Below are 21,275 nucleotides of genomic sequence, written 5' to 3' on the forward strand. Positions count from 1 at the left end.
CCAATAAACCACCAGAAAACCAGAAGTGACGCAGTGGCTCAAGTGGTAGAGTGCTTGCCTTGAGCTGAAGAGCTGAGGGACAGTGTTCAGGCCCAGAGTTCAAGCCCCATGATCCACGACAAAAAAGAAAAGCCCAGGGTCAGATGGATTTATAGCCAAATTCTACAAGACTGTCAAAGAACTAATATCAACATTTCTCAAACTTTTCCCTGAAACAAAAAAGGAATGCTATTGAACTCTTTGAAGCAGGTATTACACACATTCCAAAGCAGGACACAGATGCAACAAAGAAATGTAATCATAGACCTATCTCATTGATGAAGATTGATGCAAAAATTCTCCATAAAATCCTTGGAAATAGGATTCAACAACCCATTTTTAGAGCACAGACACTGTCGAGCACTAGTGGCTCACTAATCCTAGGACCACAGTTCTAAGCCAGCCTGGGAAGGGAAGTTGGTGAGACTCTTATCTCCAATTTATCACCAAAAAAGAAGCCAGAAGTGGAGCTTTGGCTCCAGGGATTGAGTGTTAGCTTTGAGCACAAAAGCAAATGAAAGATTGCACAGGCCTAAGTTTAAGTCCCAGGACCTGCGCCCGCCCGCCCGCCCACCACCACCACCACCACCACCACCACCACCACCACCACCACCACCCCCCAAAAAACCCACTATAATCAGATCTTTTTTATCCTGGGAATGCAAGGATGGTTCAACATACACAAATAAATAAATCTAATACATTACATAAAGATAAACAAAACACACATGACCACCTCAATTAATGTACAAAAATCCTTTAACAAAATTCAACATCCCAGACACTGCTTTGGCTGGGCCTACCTCACAATCACCATCTCCGGGAAGTTGGAGTGGCACTGTATCAATATTACACAGCCAAAAAAATTCAAGGAAGGGCTGGGAAGGTGGCTCAGTGGTAGAGCACTTGCCTTGCATGCCTGAGGCCCTGGGTTCGATTTCTCAGCACCATATAAGCAAAAAAAAGAAAAAAAAGCCGGAAGTGACGCTGTGGCTCAAGTGGTAGAGCGCTAGCCTTGAGCTGAAGAGCTGAGGGTCAGCACCCAGGCCCAGAGTTCAGGCCCCACGACCGGACCCAAAAAAAAAAAATTCAAGGAATTGGATTTGGAGATATTTATAAAGAAGGTTCAGTGAAACTAAGAACAAGAACATCCACTAGTGAAACTGAAGAGAAAAAAAAAACACAGAAAAGATGCCTTTAATCATACAGCTACAATGATCCAAAACACAGTGTGGAAATGATGATGACAGACACTGAAGCTAAAGAATATTATAGGGGCTGGGAAGGTGGCTCAGTGGTAGAGCGCTTGCCTTGCATGCCTGAGGCCCTGGGTTCGATTCCTCAGCACCACATAAGCAAAAAGAAAAAAGCCAGAAGTGGCGCTGTGGCTCAGATGGTTAGAGTACTAGCCTTGAGCTGAAGAGCTGAGGGACAGCACCCACCCAGGCCCAGAGTTCAGGCCCCACGACCGGACCCAAAAAAATAAAAAAAGAATATTATAGAACATTATTTGCCTATGAAGGTAGTAATGAAGATGAGCTTACTTTTAAAGAGGGAAAATTAATCCATTTGATAATAAAGAGACTGGTGAACCTGGCTGGTGGAAGGAAGAACCTAATGGTAAAGAAGGGGTATTTCCAGACAATTACACTATTCAGATAACTGTGCTGGATAAAGACTTTCCAAATCCAAAGAAACCACCACCTCCTAAGGGTCCAGCTCCAAAGCCTGACCTGTTAAGTTGCAGAGAACTTTTCTCCACTGAAGCCTGAAGAAAAAGATGAAAAATCACTACTGGGTCAGAAACGTTCTAAACCAATTGCTCCATAGTCCCACCCAAAAAGCAGACTCCACCAATGATTTATTGAAATTTCCTGCAGCAGCATACCCAAAGCGACCCGAAAAACCAGTTCCCCCACAACCACCCACAGCCAAAATTAATGGAAAAGTTAATATTTCATCAAAGTTTGAAATGCAGCCAGTATCAAAACCAAAGCTGTATTCTGAAGAGTTGCCATTTAGACCCAAAACAGTAGACTTTGGTCATTTATAGAAAGGAGATCTAGAGAAACTGATATTGTAAATTTTGATAACATAGCTTCCTCAGAAAACTTGCTGTACCTCACTGCAAATAAATCACAGAAGCTGGGAAAAGGCTGCCCCGCTATTTTAATGGTGGATATTTACCAACTGAAAGCCCAGATAAAAACATTGAAGTTGCCAAGAAGATAATGCCAATTTAAAATGATTTGAGTTTAAAAAGGATACAAGCTACTCCACAAAGCCGTCTCTTCCAACACTTTCAATTGCTTCTAAGGCAAATACAATTGCTTTCTTACCTCCATTAGAAATAAAAGCAAAAGTAGAAACAGATGATAGGAACTAAAATTCCTTGATTCAGCTTAGAGGCCAGAGTATTGAATTGCTGTCTTGTGGAAACACTAAAAAAAGGATATTGTAGAAACACTGGGAAAGAACTGGAAAAACGAGAAAGAGCTAGAAGAAGAGAAGACAACGAAGAGTAATATGGAGGTGGAAATAGAGAAACTGAAGAAGAATGTCCTGTCTTCTTGAGGTGGCACGAACCCAGTGTTCTTAGTGCTCCAGGGAGTCAGAAATAACACTGAACATCTTACCTGACTCCATACTTGTGCTGAAGAAACAAAATAGCAAAAGCAATCCAAAGTAAATGGAGAATCAGAATAACAGACTTCAAATTATACTACAGAGCAGTAGTACCATTTGGTACTGACACAAAAACAGACACAAAGCTCTTTGTCTGGAACAGTACAGAAGACTCAGGGAAAAATTCACATACAATCTACAAAGTTTCTGACAAATGAGCCAAATTATACAACGAAGAAAGACAGTTTCTTCAACAAATTGTGCTGAGGCTGCAGGAGAGTAAAAACTGTATGTCTGTCTCTCAACATGTATACAAATCAACTCCAACTGGATCAGAGAACTAAAAGCACAATCTGAAACTTTAAGTCTTCTATGGGAAAAACCCTAGAAACGTACAGCCACGGGCATTTTTTTCTGAAAAAACTACAGGTGCACAGATGATGGAAGCAAGAATTAAGAAATGGGACTATATCAATTTAAAGAGTTTCTGTACATGAGCAGAAACAATCATGGAACCAAGTAACAAACCTTAGAATAGATAAAATCTTTGTCAGCTATTCAACAAGAGTTAACATCCAGAATATACAAAGGACTCAAGAATTTAAACAAGAGCAAACAATCCAATTAATAATCTGGCAAACTAAACAATTCTCAGAAGTGCAAACAGCTAAAAGACACATTAAAAATATTCAACATAGCCGGGCGCTGGTAGCTAATGACTGTAATCCTAGCTACTCAGGAGGCTGAGATCTGAGGATCAAGGTTCAAAGCCAGTCCGAGCAGGAAAGTCCATGAGACTCTTATCTCCAATAAAAACCACTAGAAAACCAGAAGTGGTACAGTGGCTCAAGCGGTAGAGCGCTTGCCTTGAGCTGAAGAGTGCAGGGACAGCATCCAAGCCCAGAGTTCAAGTGCCACGACTGACCAAAAAAAAAAAAAAAAAAAAAAAAAAAAAATTCAACATCCTTAGTCATAAAGTAAATGCAAATCAAAATCAAACTAAGATTCTACCTAACCCTAGTAAGAATGACATCCTTCAAGAAAACAAAAACAGCTGGGCGCTGGTGGCTCATGCCTATAATCCTAGCTACTCAGGAGGCTGAGATCTGAGGATTGTAGTTCAAAGACAGCCAGGGCAGGAAAGTCCATGAGATTCTTATCTCCAATGTATCATTCAGAAAACCAGAAGTGGTGCTGTGGCTCAAGTCGTAGCACGCTAGCCTTGAGTTGCAGAGCTGAGGGACAGTGCCCAAGGCCAGAGTTCAAGCCTCATGAGTGATAAAAAAGAAAAAAGAAAGAAAACAAAAACAATGCTAGTGAACATAGAAAAAAGAAATCTTCATATGCTGTTGGTGGAAATGTATACTAGTATAACCACGAAGACATCAGAATGGAAGTACCATTAAAGACAGAAAATCGATCTTTCCTATGACTTCACTATATCTATTGGGTATTTATGCCAAGGACAGTATATATACCAGATGATCTCTGCATATTTATGGTAGCATATGGTAGCCTTGTTCACACAGCCAAACAATGGAATCAGTACCCAACAAAAGATGAGCAGATAAAGAAGATATGGTAGGGGGCTGGGAGGATGGCTCAGTGGTAGAGTGTTTGCTTTGCAAGCATGAGGCCCTGGGTTCTATTCCTCAGCACCACATAAGCAGAAAAAGCCAGAAGTGGAGCTGTGGCTCAAGTGGTAGAGCTCTAGCCTTGAACTGAAGAGCTGAGGGACAGTGCACATGCCCTCTTACAGACCAAAAAAAGAAGATATGGTATACATAAACTATGGAATATTACATAGCCATGAAAAAGTAAAGCATGCCATTTGCAGAAAAATGGATGAATGTAATTGGAAGACAGATTGAGTAAGACAAGATTATATATAACATACATATTATAAACTATGTAAACTAAAAAAGATACATAGTCATATATATATAGATATATGCACACACATATATGTATATATATGCATGTGTATGTATGTATATATGTGACTATATATATGTATACTCATAATACATAATTACATATACCCATAAACACAGTGCATAAACCTAAGGGAATACTTAGTAAGAGAAGAAGGGAGTAAAGAAAAAGATAGAAGGTGAATAATTCTGAAATACATTGTTAGTGTGTATAAAAACAGCATGGGAAAATCCTCCATGAAAAAAATCTCAGTGAGAGCTCTTGGTCAATAGGGAAACTGGAGGTAAAGGAAAATATACTCTGTCTGGAGTAGGTTCTAGTGAGAGGGCTGGGTTAATGAGAATGAAGGAGTGTTCCAACTATCAAAATGTATCATTTTCAACTATGAAACTAGAAATTGTTCTAGGAAGAGGGCAGAGTGACCATAGGAATGAGATTGATTGGAATTCATTTTAAACATGTGTGGAAATGGAAAAAGTAAAGCTCCCCTGAGCAACTTTTAGCTCATATATGTATGTATATATGCATATATATTGGTTATGGGGCTTGAACTCAGGGCCTTGGCACTGTTCCTAAGCATCTGTGTTCAAGACTTTGAGCCACATCTCAAAACTTCTAGTTTTCTGGTGGTTAATTGTAGATGAGTCTCACATACTTTCCTGCTCAGGCTTCCTTTGGACCATGATCCTCAGATCTCAGCTTTCCAAGTGACTAGGATGAAAGGCGTGAGCCACTAGCACCCATCATGAAATTATTTTTTAAAAAGACAAAACAAACCTAGAAAACAACTCTACTTGGGTGGAAGTTGAAGGACCCACAAGGGCACTTTGGTTCCTAATAGGCAATCAATCAATAGGCAAAGTAGGTTATTACCCAGTCTGCACTGAAGACCTAGGCTTCAAAGGAAACGAGGATTCAATACAAGAGCTGAGCAGAACGGTGGCTGTTGTGTCTTCTTCGTTTTCCTGAGTTTTGTGGGAGTTTTAATGGAAAATTTGACCCAAATTAGGTAGCACATGTAATGGTCCAAACCTTTCAGCATAGGGAATGTGGTTCATCAATAGGGTCACACCAAGCACCATGTTCTGCTGAAGTCTGTCTTGGGACAATAGAGATAAGGTATGTATAGTGAAGCCAGGCTGAGACAAGAGGATCACAAGTTCCATACTGGCCTGCTTTCCATAGTGAGTTTGATGTCACTTGGGATTCACAGGGTGGGGTGAACATTTCCCCCAAAAAACATGAAAAATAAACAAAAAGCTATGAACAATACTGAAAAAAGTTATAAATACTTCCTATGACTGCCATCTGCTCTGGAGACCAGGAGTGTAATAGTATGTCTCTAATGATGTAATAATATCCTTAACACAAGCAAGAAAATAAATGAACACACAAACAAAAAATTGTCCATTCGAAGCAAACACCAAGAGCAAGAACCCAACTTTTACTAACAGAAATTCAAAACATTCAAAGGTTCCAATGCTTTTTCTAAGCCTCTGAAGGCTATTCACTACACTAAGGCATGCTACAAGGCTTCTGAATTATCCTGTCATATTCTCAAATATAACAGATAGTGCTTGCTTCTTATTGATCAATGTCAAAAACAGAATTATATATCTGGAGAGTCATCTCTGTTGAGATAGTAGTTGATTTTTTTCAGTGCACTCTCAAGGTGTACAGTTAAATCCTGGCAATTGAATCTGAAAAATACAAAGAAGGGTAATTACGTAAAAGACAACCAAACAACAAATTACTTGGGAAGCAATATGTCCAAACAGTACAAGTCATCCAAGAAAATGAAAAGACTGTTAACTGAGAATTAATGCTCAGTCTAGCTCGGACTGCAGTAAGGTCAGACAGCTTAGTGGGTCTGGAAAGCTAAGTCAGATTTAGAAGACACCAACATAAATATCATTCAAGTCAACCTCAACTCTGTGTGAGAGCCAGTGATTTGAGAAGCTCAGAGTAGGATCTGTTCTTACACTTTTCATGCCTAGCACCGTATCATTCTGGTGGCTAAAAGAAAAACGGATAGCTGGACACCAGTTACTGGTACTTATAATTCTAGCTGCTCAGGAGGCTAAGATCTGAGAATCACAGTTCAAAGCTAGCCTAGAAAGATAAACCTATGAAACTTTTTTCTTCAATTAAGCACCAAAAAAGTCAGAAATACAGGTGTGGGTCAAGTGGTAGAGTACCTGCCTTGAAAAAAAAAAAGCTCAAGGACAGTACCCAGGTCCTGAGATCAAGCCCCAGGACAGGTACAAAAAAAAGGAAAAGAAAGATGTACAATTCCTACTACTACCCACCTTGCTGCTTCTCTGATAGCATGTAGCACAATTTCTCTTTTCATTTCCAGAGGTCCCTGCACTTCATCAAGCAACTGGAAGATATACTGATATCCTGCAGAAATAGAAAACCCTTTTAGTGGTTCTCAGAAATAAAAAGAAACACAAGTCAATCTTGTTAAGGGCCTGTCTCAGTAACTATGATGAAGAATATTACACTGTGTGTATATGCTCATGTGAATGTATTTGTATGCATGTTTTAAATGCGTATATTGAGGTACCTAGTCTTGTCAACAATAACCAAGTAAAATCAGAATGGACATAAAAAAATCACTTTCCATTGAAACATTTTTAGTGACAATAAAGAACATAAAATTATATGAAAAATGTACTCTGGCAGACTCTCTCCTGAGGCAGTAGCAAACTAGCCTACATAATAAAATGATAGAGTTTCCCAAAGTTTTTATCATGAGCCATTGTCCCCCTACTTACCATATCCCAAGTTCTGAATTTCCTTCTTGAGTTCACGTTTTATACCAGCATTGAGTTCCTCATTTTCTGCTGTCAATGGATCAGGAACCACTGCCAGTTCAGGCATTATTTCAACTTCTGAGTCACCTGTGGAGTGGTTTTGAGTCAAATATCCTCCCTAATATCTGTATAACCTGGTGATGCCATGTTACAGAAGAACCCATTTCCACTGCTACTAGGGGAGTGTCCACATACAGAATTCAATCGACTGGGGGGAGCACTACCTCCTGCCACCTCCTTAAGCTTTGATGGAACACTTATCCACAAAGAGCCTTCATGTAGGCCCTCACCTCTCTCCATAGGCTGCTCATAGGTATCTTGGCTACCAGCAGCACCTGCAGACTCAATGGAGAGGACGGGCTGTGAGGTGGGAGGGTTTCATGGCACCACCGGCACCTTGGGCATGTCCCTCATGGGTTTGCACAGAAAATGCTCATGCTTGAAAGTTGACCTCAGCACAGAGATTAAACTAAATCCTCCTGATGCCCTTTGGCTCCACGGATACATGCAGAAACACAGGTGGACAGGTGGACAGAAGTAAGAAATCAACCCCTCAAAGATCTCTGAAATCTATTAACTGTTGTCCTGACACAATTTGATGCAAAAAAGCTTAAATCTCACACAATGTCCAAATGCCAGTTATTTGCACCCCATTACCCCAAATTCCATGTTGTAAATGATTCTGCTTCCACTTCTCTTCTGTTTTAAAGTGGGGATTTTTTTCAGTCCAAGTCTGACATCACTATTCCATTTACATATATTCTGCTGTTCCTGGGATCACGCTAGAAGCTGGGATCAACAGTGAGCAACAAAGGCAGGAAGCTACTGTGACCCCTACCTTAATGCCACATCTACTGTCATAGTGGGAAAGTTGAAAGGAAGTGCAGTAGCTAGCAGCACACTTGTAGCTGGACTTATGCTAGTGTGAGAAGTGAGAAGTGAGAAGAGACATGGACAGGAGCAGAATTTATGTTCACAGCTGCCAATGAGTGGTAGGGCCTGATTGGAGATGTCCTCAAAACAGAGTCCCAGGATGAGACAGAACTGAACACATGCAGAGGAAGGGGGCTAGGATGTGGTGATGGTCAGAGTAGCAGCCATAGTGGAAAGAACCAGGGACCACAGAATGTAGGCGAGAGGCAAACTAAAGAAGGATATTGCCAGGATTCAGGGAAGAATGGATGATAGGCCCAGGAGGTTCATAATCTATAGACCATAGTGAGGATTCAGCTAGTGTTGTGAATACTGAGAAGCATGGAGGATGCATATTGTATATGATAGGATCTGGTATGGTCTCATCACATTCTTATTTCATTATTCTAGCAGAAGTATAAGAGAAACAAATAGGAACAGATTGGTCAGACAACTATTGTTCCAGATAATTAGTGAAAAGTCCTGCTAGAGTGGGCAGAAAATAGAGAAAAATGTGTCATTTGTAAATCTCTACCATTAGATTCGAGGTGAAGAAAAAGTGGAAAAGCAAGAAAAGACGAAGACATACAAATAACTTAAGCAAGGAGGAAGAAGTCTTAGAAAATTGTCACAGAAGTAGGAGTGGACAACTGGACCAAATACTACTGATAAAAGAATAACAATGTCAGTTCAAACTGTGAGCCTTGTGCACAATAGGTGCTTTGTGAAGGAGCTAGATTACACCGGGCAGGAGAGGTGATGATGCGGGGGAGATGAAGTAGAGAAGATGACCATGGGCTGAAAAGAAATGCACTGCTTTCTTGTGTGAAAGCAATCCCTGTCCCACATGCAGAAATCTCTTTATGTTTACAGCATGACTCAAGTCTTTCATGATATCAGAGGTTTTTCTCCTTTTGCAGACATGCAAGTGTCTACCCACCCACCAAAGATATATTTACCTTCTGTCTTTTCCTTAGCTGAGGTCTCAGGTTTGACTTCTACTTCTACTCCCTGTTTATTCTTGAATGTCAGCTCTTCAGTTTGTTTCTCTTTAGTAGATGATAGAGGAACCATGACTTCTTCATTCACTGGATTCACTTCACTTGTGAGCATTTTAGGATTGTTATCTGCTTTATCAGCCATTATTTCCTGGAAAACAGTAATGGACATATTCCATTCATGATAACATTAAACTATCAGGAAACCACAGAGACACGAAAACATGGCAGAACAGGGCAAAGTGACTCAAAGTTCTTAACTCTTATGTAAGAGAATGCAGAAAGATTGTTCAGAAAATATCGTAAATATACACAAATGAGTTTTATTCAGTCATAAAGAAGAAAGTGGATGTAACTGTAGATCATCAGCCTAAGTGAAATGAGCCAATTTCACAAAGCAAATACTGAATTTTTCTCACATAGACAGAATCTGGGGGAAGCAAAAAGTCACAAGAGTCAAAAGGGAATTATTAGGATGTAGAAGGAGAAAGGGGTTCAGGACAAGGTGATATGTCTGTGGAAATGACATAGTGAAACCCATTATGTGAGTGATAGATATAAGGAAAACAAAAGAAGCTCAAGTTAAATAGACACCTATGCCTACCAATGGAAATATAAATGCAATTGAAGGTTAAATGCAAAAACTTAACCATGGTCTTAACCAAAAACAGAAAGCCACCCAAAATAAGACAACACTTCTAAATGAATTCAACTGGGAGCTTGGTGCAGTAGTATTTACACATACCACAGTTCCCAGCTGCTCCAGACACTAAGGCAGGAGGACTGCTTGAGTTCAGTTGTTAGAAACAAGCCAGGCAACAACTCTCTTTTGTTAATCTAAAAAAGGGATCTAAGTTAAAATCAGAATATGCAATTGTGCATGAGAAAATATGTCAGCACTGAGCTGTTACTGCCATTCAAGTACAAAGTATAAGTTAGAATACATTTTATGTATTACATGCCAATATTGGAAAGCAAGCAGTCTGAAAATCAGTATGCTCTAGAGCCTTAGGAGTACAGATTAAAAAGAATATATCAGTCCCAAATAGAAGGAAAGTGGAGGGATGGACCTTCATTTTGTTTTTTGTCTTGTTCTATTAGTTTTTGCAGTGCCTGGGATCAAAGTCACAAACTACAGCATGTAGGCTAGTGTTTTATCCCTGAATCCATTTCATCCTAGTTATTGCTAATGTGATGGCAAACTAATGAGGTGAAGGGAGGAAAGAATAGTTCAACAGGACAAAGTGGGTCTTTTGAAACCCGAATGTGGTCAAATTGGGGGCAAGATTAATCAAGGAAATGTTGCCCTGAAAATTAATAATATTAGGAAAGAAAGGGTAGACATAGAATGGAACCAAAGAGGTATAAAGGAGGGAAAGAAATCTTAGGGAAAAGAATTCATTTCTGTTTAAAAGTGGCCAAAAATGAGTCCGGGCACCAGTGGCTAATGGCAATAATCCTAGCTACTCAGGAGGCTGAAATGTGAGGATGGAGGGTGAAAGTCATCCAACCAACTAATGCAAGAGACTTCTATCTAAAAATCATGAAGAAAAAAAACCACATGTGGAGGTGTGGTTCAAATGGTATAGCACAAGCAGCGAGCATAGTCCACAATGCCCAGAGTACAAGATACAAAAGAGGCACAAAATAAGGGGGAAAAACTCTTAGCATAAAATGGACACACATGGGCTGGGAAGGTGGCTCAGTGGTAGAGTGCTTGCCTTGCACGTATGAGGCCCTGGGTTCCATTCCTCAGTACCACATAAGCAGAAAAAGCCGGAAGTGGTGCTGTGGCTCAAGTGGTAGAGCGCTAGCGTTGAGCTGAAAAGCTGAGGGACAGCGCCCAGGCCCAGAGTTCAGACCCCACAACTGACCAAACAAAAAATAGACACACATATAGAGAATTAAAATATATGAAATTTACCAGTATAAAACAAAAAATGTAAATATGCTTGTATCCAATTAAATATTTAAAATTAACAATGAAACGTTCTGAATTTCAATAAAATCTGTTGAGGAACAGTAGGCTGGAAGTTGGGAAAGAGAAAGGAATAGATGGGTTTAATTTGATCAAAATAAATATTACCAAGCAGAAACAGAAGCATTCCTTTCTAGAAAACTTCCACTAAGAAGTCCTGGAAATATTCAGGAATTACACTAAGTTATTTAAAATAGAAAAAAAAATCGTAGAGTTAGCCACACATACTGTGAATACAATCTGAGCAGTAACAGAGAACAAGGAAGTTTAAAAATCCACCATAGGTCATGATGTAGCTTAAAAAGAGACAAACACGATTTTAAAAGATTAGCAATGAGCCAGGCACCAGTGGCTCATGCTTATAATCTTAGCTACTCAGAAGGCTGAAATCTGAAGATGAGGATCAAAGCCAGACTGGACAGGAAAGTCCATGAGACTATTATTTCCAATAAACCACTCAAGAACCCAGAAGTGGTGTTGTGACTCAAGTGGTAGAGCACTAGCCTTAAGCTGAAGAACTGAGGGGTAGCAACCAGGGCCAGAGTTCAATCCCCATGACCAAAAAAAAAAAGATTAGCAATGAAAAATGAGAGAGTATATTTAGAAAAACCTTCTAGTCAAGGGGCTCAAGTCTGTAATTCATTTGGGAGAACTGAAGTTTTAGGCAGGTCTGGGAAAAAAGTTATGAAAACAACAAGTTAATTACAAGCTGGGCCTAGTGGTGCTAACTATGCTTCCAAGTTAAGAGGGATGCTTAAATAAGAGGACTGATATCCAGCCTAGGGAAAAGAAGGGGCATGGCTCAGGTTGCAGAGACCCTACCCAGCAAGGAAGAGGCCTTAATTTCAAAGCCCAGTACCAACAAAAACAAATGAATATATAAATACATACATAAAGTCATATATATCAAGTCGTGGTGGAGTTCAACTCAGGAGAACAAGGCTGGTTTAACATTGGCAGATCAGTCCAAGTTAACTAGATCCACAACAAAAATGCAAGGAAAATAACAGCATTCTTTTTTTAATGTCATTAACATACATGGTAGTTATAACAAGGGGTCTCTCTTTGAGAAATTTACACATATGCATCTAATGTATTCCAACCAGTCCTACACAGTCTATGCATCTCACAACATCATCAATTACAAAGGTGGATTATATTTCAACTCATATTCATGTTTTAAAGACATCAGCAACTTGCATAACAGGTAACTGCACCATGTTTCTAAAAGTAAATTTGGATGACAAAATTTTTTATTTGCCAGTACAGGGGTTTGAATTCAGGATCTTACAATTGCTAGTCTCCTTAACTCTTGCCCAGCCCTCAACCACTTGAGCCACACCTCTAGTCCTAGTTTGTGCCACTTATTTTGGTGATGGAGTCTCCAAGATCTTTCTGCTTCCAAACACAGTCTTCCTGATCTCAGTGCACAATGTAACTATAAATACAGGCCTGCCTCAGGAGCAGTGGGACAAAAGAAAAGTCTAGAAAAAGCAAGGCAAATGCAAACAAGGATATCTAATATACACAGATTTTATATATATATATATATATATATATATATATATATATATATATATATATATATAAAATCTGTGTATCGGTGTCCTCCAAGCCCAGCATGTCCAGGGAAATATAAAAGTGCACAGGTTGTAAAAGAAAAAAATACATTTTAATTTTTACACGTGGCTAGATAACAATACTCAAAAGGACATAAATCTATATACAAGTGGTAAATTATCTTGCCTAGTTTCTGGACCTAAGGACAGTAATCAAAACCCAACTGCTCTTCTGGGTAATAATGACAAGGCCCTAGAAAATAAAAATAAAAAAAACACTGAAAATGAAGCCCAAATATTGAAACCCTAGGAGGGAATAAGATGAAAGTAGTGCTATATCCCTCCAAGAAACACATAAGCCATTCATGTTTTTACTCTGCTCTGAGAACAATTAAAAGTGTGCAGAGATAATGCCTTCTAAATTGATTATTACCCAAGATCCTTTGGGAGACAAATTTATAAAATAATAATACGTTGTTTAAAGTTACTTTAAAATGCCAGCTAATTTCCTTGGAAAAGATAATAAGGAATTTAGTGTAATTGTATGGCTTTAGTTTAACAGTGTTAATACAAATTAAAATGAAACACTAAATACTTTTGAGGTACAGTTTGTTCACCTTTGCTGGTTCTGAATTATGCATACAAAGCAATGTCTAAAGTGGACTTTTAACATTAAAAACTGACAGCGTTTTATAACTACACAATGTACAGAAATTTTTTAATTGAAGTCAATCACTAAAAAATTAGAGGGTGGGATATATTCACATAATTAAGCTAAAGAAAGCACTAATTTTTTCTGTAGTTTTAAATATATATATATTTTAGTGATACTGAAAATTTTAAGAATGTAAATATATTTTGGTATTACTATACATGTATGTGACTGCTCAGCACTTTGTAAGGATATTAGGATATTTTAGATTGGTACACTATGCATCCAAATGAAATGTGCCTTTTTATGTCATTCTAAGAAAAAAGTGTTTTGCAGTCATAAATTACCACAAATGCACAAATTAAAGTTTAAATAGATTGAAATATAAAAAAAAAAAAAGAAACACATAAGCCATTATACACAGAAACAAGCCTTGGTGGTAAAAGGAGAAATATTTTTCCTTGGGTGAAAAGAATCCTTACTAACTCACTCTGGTCAGCCCTCCACCCTGCCCTAGAATGATTTTAGCAGTCTAGTTTACAATTTCACCATTTTAAATTTGTTTCAACATCAGCAACTGAGAATCAAGACTACAGAATTCAAAGAGCTTAGGAAACCCAAATGATCTTAAAAAGAAAACATCACAGTTAGAACATACACCATCAGATATGGTATTAAGTGCAAAAGGCCAAGTAATTTTGATTTTCATTACATTGCATATGTCACTGGAGCCTGGAGAAGTGAACACACAGTAGAACAGAACAGAGATTCTGGGAACAAATACAGAAATACAAAACAGTTAAATTTGTGACCTACAGACCAGAAAAGTCATTGAAGGAAGGATGTTTCGTTTCCTTACCAACAGCATAAACATCTTGACCCTTACTTTGTGGTAAAATTAGATTATTAAAGATATTACCTTCGTAGATTTAAAGAATTTTAAGAAAATAAAAGCTCTAATCACCAATACCTTCTTTAGTTAAACTAGAGAACTCTCTTTAGAGACTGTAAAAGCAAAATATGTAATTTCAGTTGATATGCAAAAACTCATTTTTATAGGTTTAAATGTAGTATGGGAATCCAGAATACATGAACAACTACCTACCATTTTTCTTTGACAGTGCTGGAGTTTGTATTTAGACCCTGGCAGGTGCTCTATCATTTAAGACAAGTCATCAGTGGTTATTTTAGATTTGTCTTTCAGATACAATCTTGACATTTTAGCTTACAGCTGGCTTCTCACTGCCATGAGTGTATCTAGGTCTTCCTCTACTAGGGTGTCAGGTGTACTCTGCCATATCCAATTTATCTGTTAACATAAAATCTTTGTAATATTATGCCCCAGAAGGTCTGGAACTAAAACCCTTCAAATCTCTGCCTCCCAAGTAGATGGAATTATAGTCCTGTACCACCCCACCCCTCCTAGTACTTTACAATACAAAGTGCCAACAAAACTGATGCAAGCAATCATTAAACAAACAGACCTTCTCTATTACTATTTCAGGCCTGGAACCCAGATTGTGAGTAGGCATGGAACAGAAGTTGAGGCGAAATGTTAGGCAGACTCTATGTCAAGTAATAATCATGATGGAACTCTTATTATTTCACTGAGAGGCACAGGTGGGAACATCACATTCCTTATCCCAGAAAAATGTAAGATCCCTCTGAAAAAGAACTAACACCCAAACATCAGAGGAATTGTCCTGGGAATAGTTCATATCCTAGAATACCTCCTGCATGGCTAGCTCCAGACTGTGAGTGCTACTTCACCCCCTATCAAAAAAGAAAAAAAGCTGGGTGCTGGTGGGTCATGTCTGTAATCCTAGCTACTCAGGAGGCTGAGATCTGAGGATCACGGTTCAAAGCTAGCCCAGGCAGGAAAGTCCTTGAGACTCTTATCTCCAATAAACCATTAGGAAACTGGAAGTGGCACTGTAGCTCCAGAGGTAGAGCACTCGCCTTGAGCTGAAGAGCTGAGGGACAGTGCCCAAGCCCAGAGTTCAAGCCTCACAATGGAGAAAAACAAAAAACAAATAGCCAAAAGATCCACAGTTAGTTGAGTCAGAAAGAACTGCAAATGTAGGCACAGCAAGAGTGACAGCTGCCTAAGCAGAATGTGCTTACAAGTTAGAGGTGATGCCGAAAGTTCTCCATGTTGCTGAACACACATTCACAAGTAGGTGCCAAGAGCCATTGCAGAAATGCTAGACTGAGGGCTGGGAAGGTGGCTCGGTGGTGGAGCGCTTTCCTTGCATGCTTGAGGCCCTGGGTTCGATTCCTCAGCACCACATAAGCAAAAAGAAAAAAGCCGGAAGTGGTGCTGTGGCTCAAGTGGTAGAGTGCTAGCCTTGAGCTGCAAAGCTGAGGGACAGCGCCCAGGCCCAGAGTTCAGGCCCCACAACCGGACCACCACTCCCGCCCCCCCCAAAAAGAAAAGAAATGCTGGACTGAGTTCCTAGAGAACACATGTCTTGTTGCTAAGGGCAAGCAAGCCAGGAAAGTCCCCACCTCCCTGCTAAACCCGAGACCAGGTTCCAACGCAAACATCTGCCCTCTAAGCTACAGTGCCTCATTCTCAAAAATCTACTAAGATGTCAACACAAACTTGAAAGTCCATTCCCTGGCAGACATAGCTCTGCTGGAAGCATAGGGGTCTTACTCAGCAGCTGCACCACCAGATAAAGCTCTCCCAACCTCAAACTCACGAAAGATGCATTGCCAAGGATTCAGCAGAAACAGGGACTTCAGCACCCTTTTGTGCCAAAAATGTAATGGTGGAGGAGCCACGCCCACTTTCCAGGCATTGCCGGATACCAGAAACCACGTGACGGAAGCTAGGGCTGAGGAGCCGCCAATATGGAGGAAGAGGCCTAATGGTGGGGAATACTTACAGAACTGTGTTTTGCCTCCCCTCCATGCTCTGAAACCTCAAAGAAGGCGTCCCCCCACAAACCAGAGCATCACTCCTGAAAGCCATAAGAGAACTGAGCCCAGCCCCCGACCACAGCCCCTCAGCCCCCAGGACACAAACAAAACCCAGGGCGCATGGGAAAGCCTTCTCCTCCTGCATGCGTACACAGGTATATTGGTATTGCAGAAACACTAAACCACCAAAAAAAACCCTAAAACATAGGGAACTCCCTTCCCCCTCTAAGGCATAGCGAACTCCCCCCCCCCCCCGACCCCTGCAACCCCTGGTACGTTGTCTGTCAATACCTGAGGCAGACACACCTTAGGACTGGTATCAGAACCCCAGGGAACAGATTCTAACCCCCTCTGCATTCCCAATGATGAAATACTGACCTAAAGTTAAGAGTCTGTGAGCACCTCTAAAGTGGCCCGGCAGCTATGCACCTCACTTCCAAAATGGCGGGATAGCTTTGTACCTCACTTATAGGAGGACTTTCTAGGACCCACCTTCAGGGTACAGACAAGGCTATGCACTCACACACACCCTCTAGGGTTCTGGGGTAGAAGTGCAGGGCTACTCTCCCAAAATACATTTTTGTTATTGTAAAGACGATGTACAGAGTGGTTACAAGTTATATAAATCAGATAATAGCTACATTTCTTTTCAAAGTCATCTCTTCCCTCACTTTCTCCCAATTTTTTTTTCTTCTGTCCCCCACACAAGTTGTATAATTTATCTACACCATACTGTCTAGTAAGTTTCATGGCTACATGCTCACACCTTGCCCCACCTTTTCTGTACTCTCCCCCACATTACCCAAAACAGATACATTTACAAACAAGACAAAAGGTACAGAAAACAAAAACAGTAGAAAAAAGCTTAACAAATAGTGATGTTGTTATGGATAGAGGTTGTGTGTGTGTATGTGTGTGTGTGTGTGTGAGTCATGGGGCTTGAATTCTGAGCTTGGGCACTGTCCCTCAGCTCTTCAGCTCAAGGTGAGCGCTCTACCTCTGGAGCCACAGAGCCACTTCCAGTTTCCTAGTGGTTTACTGGAGATAAGAGTCTCACGGGCTTTCCTGCCTGGGCTGGCTTGGAAGCGTGATCCTCAGATCTCAGCCTCCTGAGTAGCTAGGATTACAGGCGTGAGCCACTGGCGCTCGCCCAGTAGAGTTTTGAGGAACGCTCCAACTAGGGCACTGCCACCCCCCCCCCCCAAGTGGCTGGTAGGATACTTATGGTTAAGCTGCTCTAGGGTGAAGTTTTTGGTTTCAAATTTAATTCACAACAGAATACTAGGGTGAGAATAAGGTGAGAATAAGAATTTACAACTTCCATGATTGCAAGTTTTCTTGTGACTCTCCTAAAGTTTATCAGTAAACACTCTTGAAAGTTTTCTACCATTGTGTCTGTTTATGAACAGTTTTTATGAGAACCAGCTGGGAGGGAAGGCCCGCCCCACGTTGATGTCACAGCTGCATGGGCCCGGCCACTGGAAGGGGTGGAAAGTCCCATCTCATGCTTAGGTCATCACGCCCCCTGCTGGCGATGCCGGGCATCAAAGGGCGTCAGGTGGCGGGTATCTGGGAGGGTTGTGCCACGGGATATAGAGAGGCAGGGGGTTCCAGGGAAGAGAGAAAAGAGAGAGAGGGGGTTCCGGGGAAGAAAAAGAAGAGAGACAAAGATAGAGGGTAGAGGAGAGCAAGAGGGGAGAGGGAGAAAGACAAAACCCCTGAGGAGCAGGAAGCTGACATCACTTCTATGCATGCCAGGACACTGAAGGGCAGAGTGTCAAAAAGGCGGCTTTTGGGTGAGGGCCACTGGATATAGAGAGCATAGAGAGAGGAAATTCTGGGGAGGAGACAAAGAAGATGAATCAACACAAGAGACAGGCAGCAAGAGACGTGCCTCGAGGCCCAGAACAGTGCCAGGCTGAGGGGAGATCTGGGCCAGAAGAGTGACTGGAGGACAGGCCTGGGAATTCCCAGCTGGCTAAGAGGCCTGAGAAAGCCCAGGCTGACCTGAAGGGACACCTGGGCTGGCAGAGAGGTTTGCTCAGAGCTGAGAAGCCTGAGGGGCCCTGGGCTGGCTGAAAGGCCTGTGGAAAAGCTTGTGAAGAGCCAAGAGGCCTGCAGAGGTTGGAGAGAGGCCTGTGGAGAGGTTGAGAAGCCTGCGCAAGGCCAAGAGGCCTGTGGAAAGGCCTGAAGAAGGGTGAGAGGCCCACTGAGAATTGGAGAGGTCCGCAGAGAGTCTTAGAGGCCTGCAGAGAGTCATAGAGGGCTGCAGAGAGTCCAAGAAGCCCACAGAGGATCAGAGAGTCCATCAGAGAGTTGGAGAGGCCCATGAAGTAGAGATGCCTGTAGAGAATGGAGAAGCCAGGCTTCTAGGAAGGAAGAAAAAACGGGAAAAAACATGTACCCTTGGAGGTTGCAGCTGCTCCTAGTACTGAGACAACTGAGGATAGGGTTGCAGACCAACTAATAAAACTCCTTTGTCACCTTTAACTGTGCCTTCATGGATTTTCTCATTTACAGGTTATTACAGAAGGGAGGAAAGAAAAAGAGAGAGATGGGGGAGAAGTGCAGAGGAAAGAGGCAACAGGTGCCTCCCAGAGCAGAGAGGCCCACAAAGGCATGCAAGGCCTGTGAAGAGCTGAGAGACCTGCAGAAAGCAGAGGCCTGTGAAGAAGGAAGACCTGTGGGAAGGAGGAAGGAAGGAAAGGAAAAAAAAAGAACTCGCCCCCTTGGAGGGTGCAGCTGTTCCCGATTATGAGGTTGGACAGAGCAGTTGCAGACCGACTAATAAAACTTTTTTTCTAATTGTAAAAATACCGTATAGAGGGCTTACAATTACATGAGCAAGGTAATGAGTACGTTTCTTATCAAGTATTGTTGCCTCCTCCTTTGTTTCCCCTTCCCATCCCTTCCCATCTAACCCCACCTTAATAAAACTTTTAACCATGCCTCCATGGATTTTCTTGCTCCCGGGTCATTATATTTTCTTGTTATATTTTCTAACATATGAGACAAGGATTGTCTTGAAAATTCCCAGATTCATATAATCCTCCTATTATGCTGTTTAAAACTACTTATGTTGTGATAACTTGTTGTAGTAGCAAAAGGAAAGATTAGCACAAAGAGGAAAGATGATACCATTTTAGCCAAAGCCCAAAGAGCTGCTTTCAACTGTAGGAAAACCCAATATTGGCCAACAGACACCTCCAGAAGCAATTTCAATCTATTTAGAATGATAGAATAAGGACTTGCATTTCCAAGCAATCTGATCATCTTGGAGGTACAGAAAGAAACCTTGGTGCTCATGGGGGGGGGGGTAGGGAGGGAAGGGCGTAAGGAGAGGAGAGGAGAAGGGAGAGGAGAGAGAAAGGGAGATAAGAGTCACAAGAAGAGGGAACAGCCTCCCTGGGTTTGGACTGCTACTGCAGAGGCATGGCATCCTAGTCACCATGAAAACAGGCCCTGCCCCAGCCCCTCAGGCCTGTCTGACCACTGGGCAGGCGCACAGCCCCCTCCATGCATGAGCAGTGCTCCTCTGAGCCAGTCAACCCGAGTCTCTGTGCCATCGATGCAGCTGTCACTATGGCCCATTACAAAGCCACCGAACTGAAGTTTGAGCAGTTCTGGAGATAGAGTCAGAGGTGCTGGACACACTGACCAGGGTGTTAGTAGCCTTATATGAAGAACTAGAGGAACCTAATAGTGCTTTGGATTTTTTAAAGCATTGCTTAGGAGCTGCCACCAGAGAAAATACAGAAAGAGCTGCTTTGCTCATTTCTGCTCATTGGCAGAAATGAAAGAAAAATATGAAGCTTCTGTAGAAGAAAATAAAAAACTGAAAGCAAAGCTTGCTCAGTATGAACCACCTCAGGAGGAGAAGCATGCTGAATAGGATTCTTCTCAGTTAAAAAGACACTGAGAAAATGGTTTTGTATGACTTGAATAGTTTGTATAGTATATACAAAGTAGTTTGTATAGTATATAAACTCCTAATATGTTAAGCTCATTTATCACAGTTTGTCATTAAAACATATTTGTAATCATTCATAAAAACTCAATATTACATCCATTGGGTCTTAAAGCAGGAGAATCCAAAGGAAATTCTGAAGGAAACCTAAATGCCAACCAATTAATTACCTTAAAGGACATTCTGTTTTATTAGCCTGATTGAGAATTACAGTACTGGTTATGGTTTAGCCAAGGAATTTTAACAGAGAGATAAATTTCTTGGTTTGGTTCAGGATGTGAGCATAGATACAATCATTCTTTACAATGATGATGACAGTGATTATATTCCTTTACGCAGCTGTAAAGTTGTTTGACGTAAGATGCTTTTGCATGAGTTTCTAGGAGTCTTCTGCTGTTTATATAATGCAGAACAAATAACTCCTTTGCCACCACTTTGCCTTAGAGAATGTATGTCAATGTGAACTTTGACATGTTTCCCTTGTATGCAATCATTCTCTGTCACAAATGTTGCCTCTGCTCTGTGTTTTAGTGAGTCCTAGCTGTACATTAGCCTTGTTTGCTTAATGATGCAGCTATCATGATGTCAGTTTATATAATTTTAAACAGGATCACATTGATATGCTGCCTTACCTAACTGCTAAGTTGAGCACAAAACAAAGTTAATAGAATTGAGGGCCCAGGCACAAACTGGGATGGGAAGGGAAATGAGCCATATATAACGGAAAACTATAGGCTGTGAATTTTTTAAAAAGAAGAGTGAGAGGGACCTTGTGTTTTAAGAAATATTTGATTAGATTATCTTCACATTTCTGAAAGAGGTTTTCTGGACTACAGGGAAGTAACATGATAGGAAGAAAATAAAAT

At 40.9% G+C, this 21,275-nt stretch overlaps 1 protein-coding gene and 2 pseudogenes across 2 annotated transcripts; 2 read left to right on the forward strand and 1 right to left on the reverse strand.

Moving 5' to 3' along the window:
* The first annotated feature begins 1,126 nt into the window (after positions 1 to 1,126).
* On the forward strand, positions 1,127 to 2,613 carry LOC138839344 (CD2-associated protein pseudogene; annotated as a pseudogene).
* A 3,571-nt stretch (positions 2,614 to 6,184) lies between these two features.
* LOC138839345 (integrator complex subunit 6-like) lies at positions 6,185 to 16,852 on the reverse strand. 2 transcript variants are annotated; one of them, XM_070038918.1, is made up of 5 exons: positions 16,821 to 16,852; positions 9,290 to 9,479; positions 7,380 to 7,505; positions 6,909 to 7,002; positions 6,185 to 6,299 (listed from the first exon to the last, which is right to left on the reverse strand). In XM_070038918.1, exons 2-5 carry the CDS (start codon positions 9,471 to 9,473, stop codon positions 6,209 to 6,211), a joined length of 495 nt encoding a protein of 164 aa, XP_069895019.1. In that variant the 5' UTR covers positions 9,474 to 9,479; positions 16,821 to 16,852; the 3' UTR covers positions 6,185 to 6,208. The 2 variants fall into 2 exon arrangements, with proteins under 2 accessions (XP_069895019.1, XP_069895020.1); XM_070038919.1 differs by lacking the exon at positions 16,821 to 16,852 and adding an exon at positions 16,223 to 16,277.
* A 3,172-nt stretch (positions 16,853 to 20,024) lies between these two features.
* LOC138839346 (c-Myc-binding protein pseudogene) lies at positions 20,025 to 20,334 on the forward strand (annotated as a pseudogene).
* Positions 20,335 to 21,275: the final 941 nt, after the last annotated feature.

The sequence above is a fragment of the Dipodomys merriami genome, unplaced genomic scaffold (genome assembly GCF_024711535.1).
Source record: "Dipodomys merriami isolate MVZ:Mamm:240054 unplaced genomic scaffold, mDipMer1.0.p SCAF_3, whole genome shotgun sequence".
NCBI lineage: Eukaryota > Metazoa > Chordata > Mammalia > Rodentia > Heteromyidae > Dipodomys > Dipodomys merriami.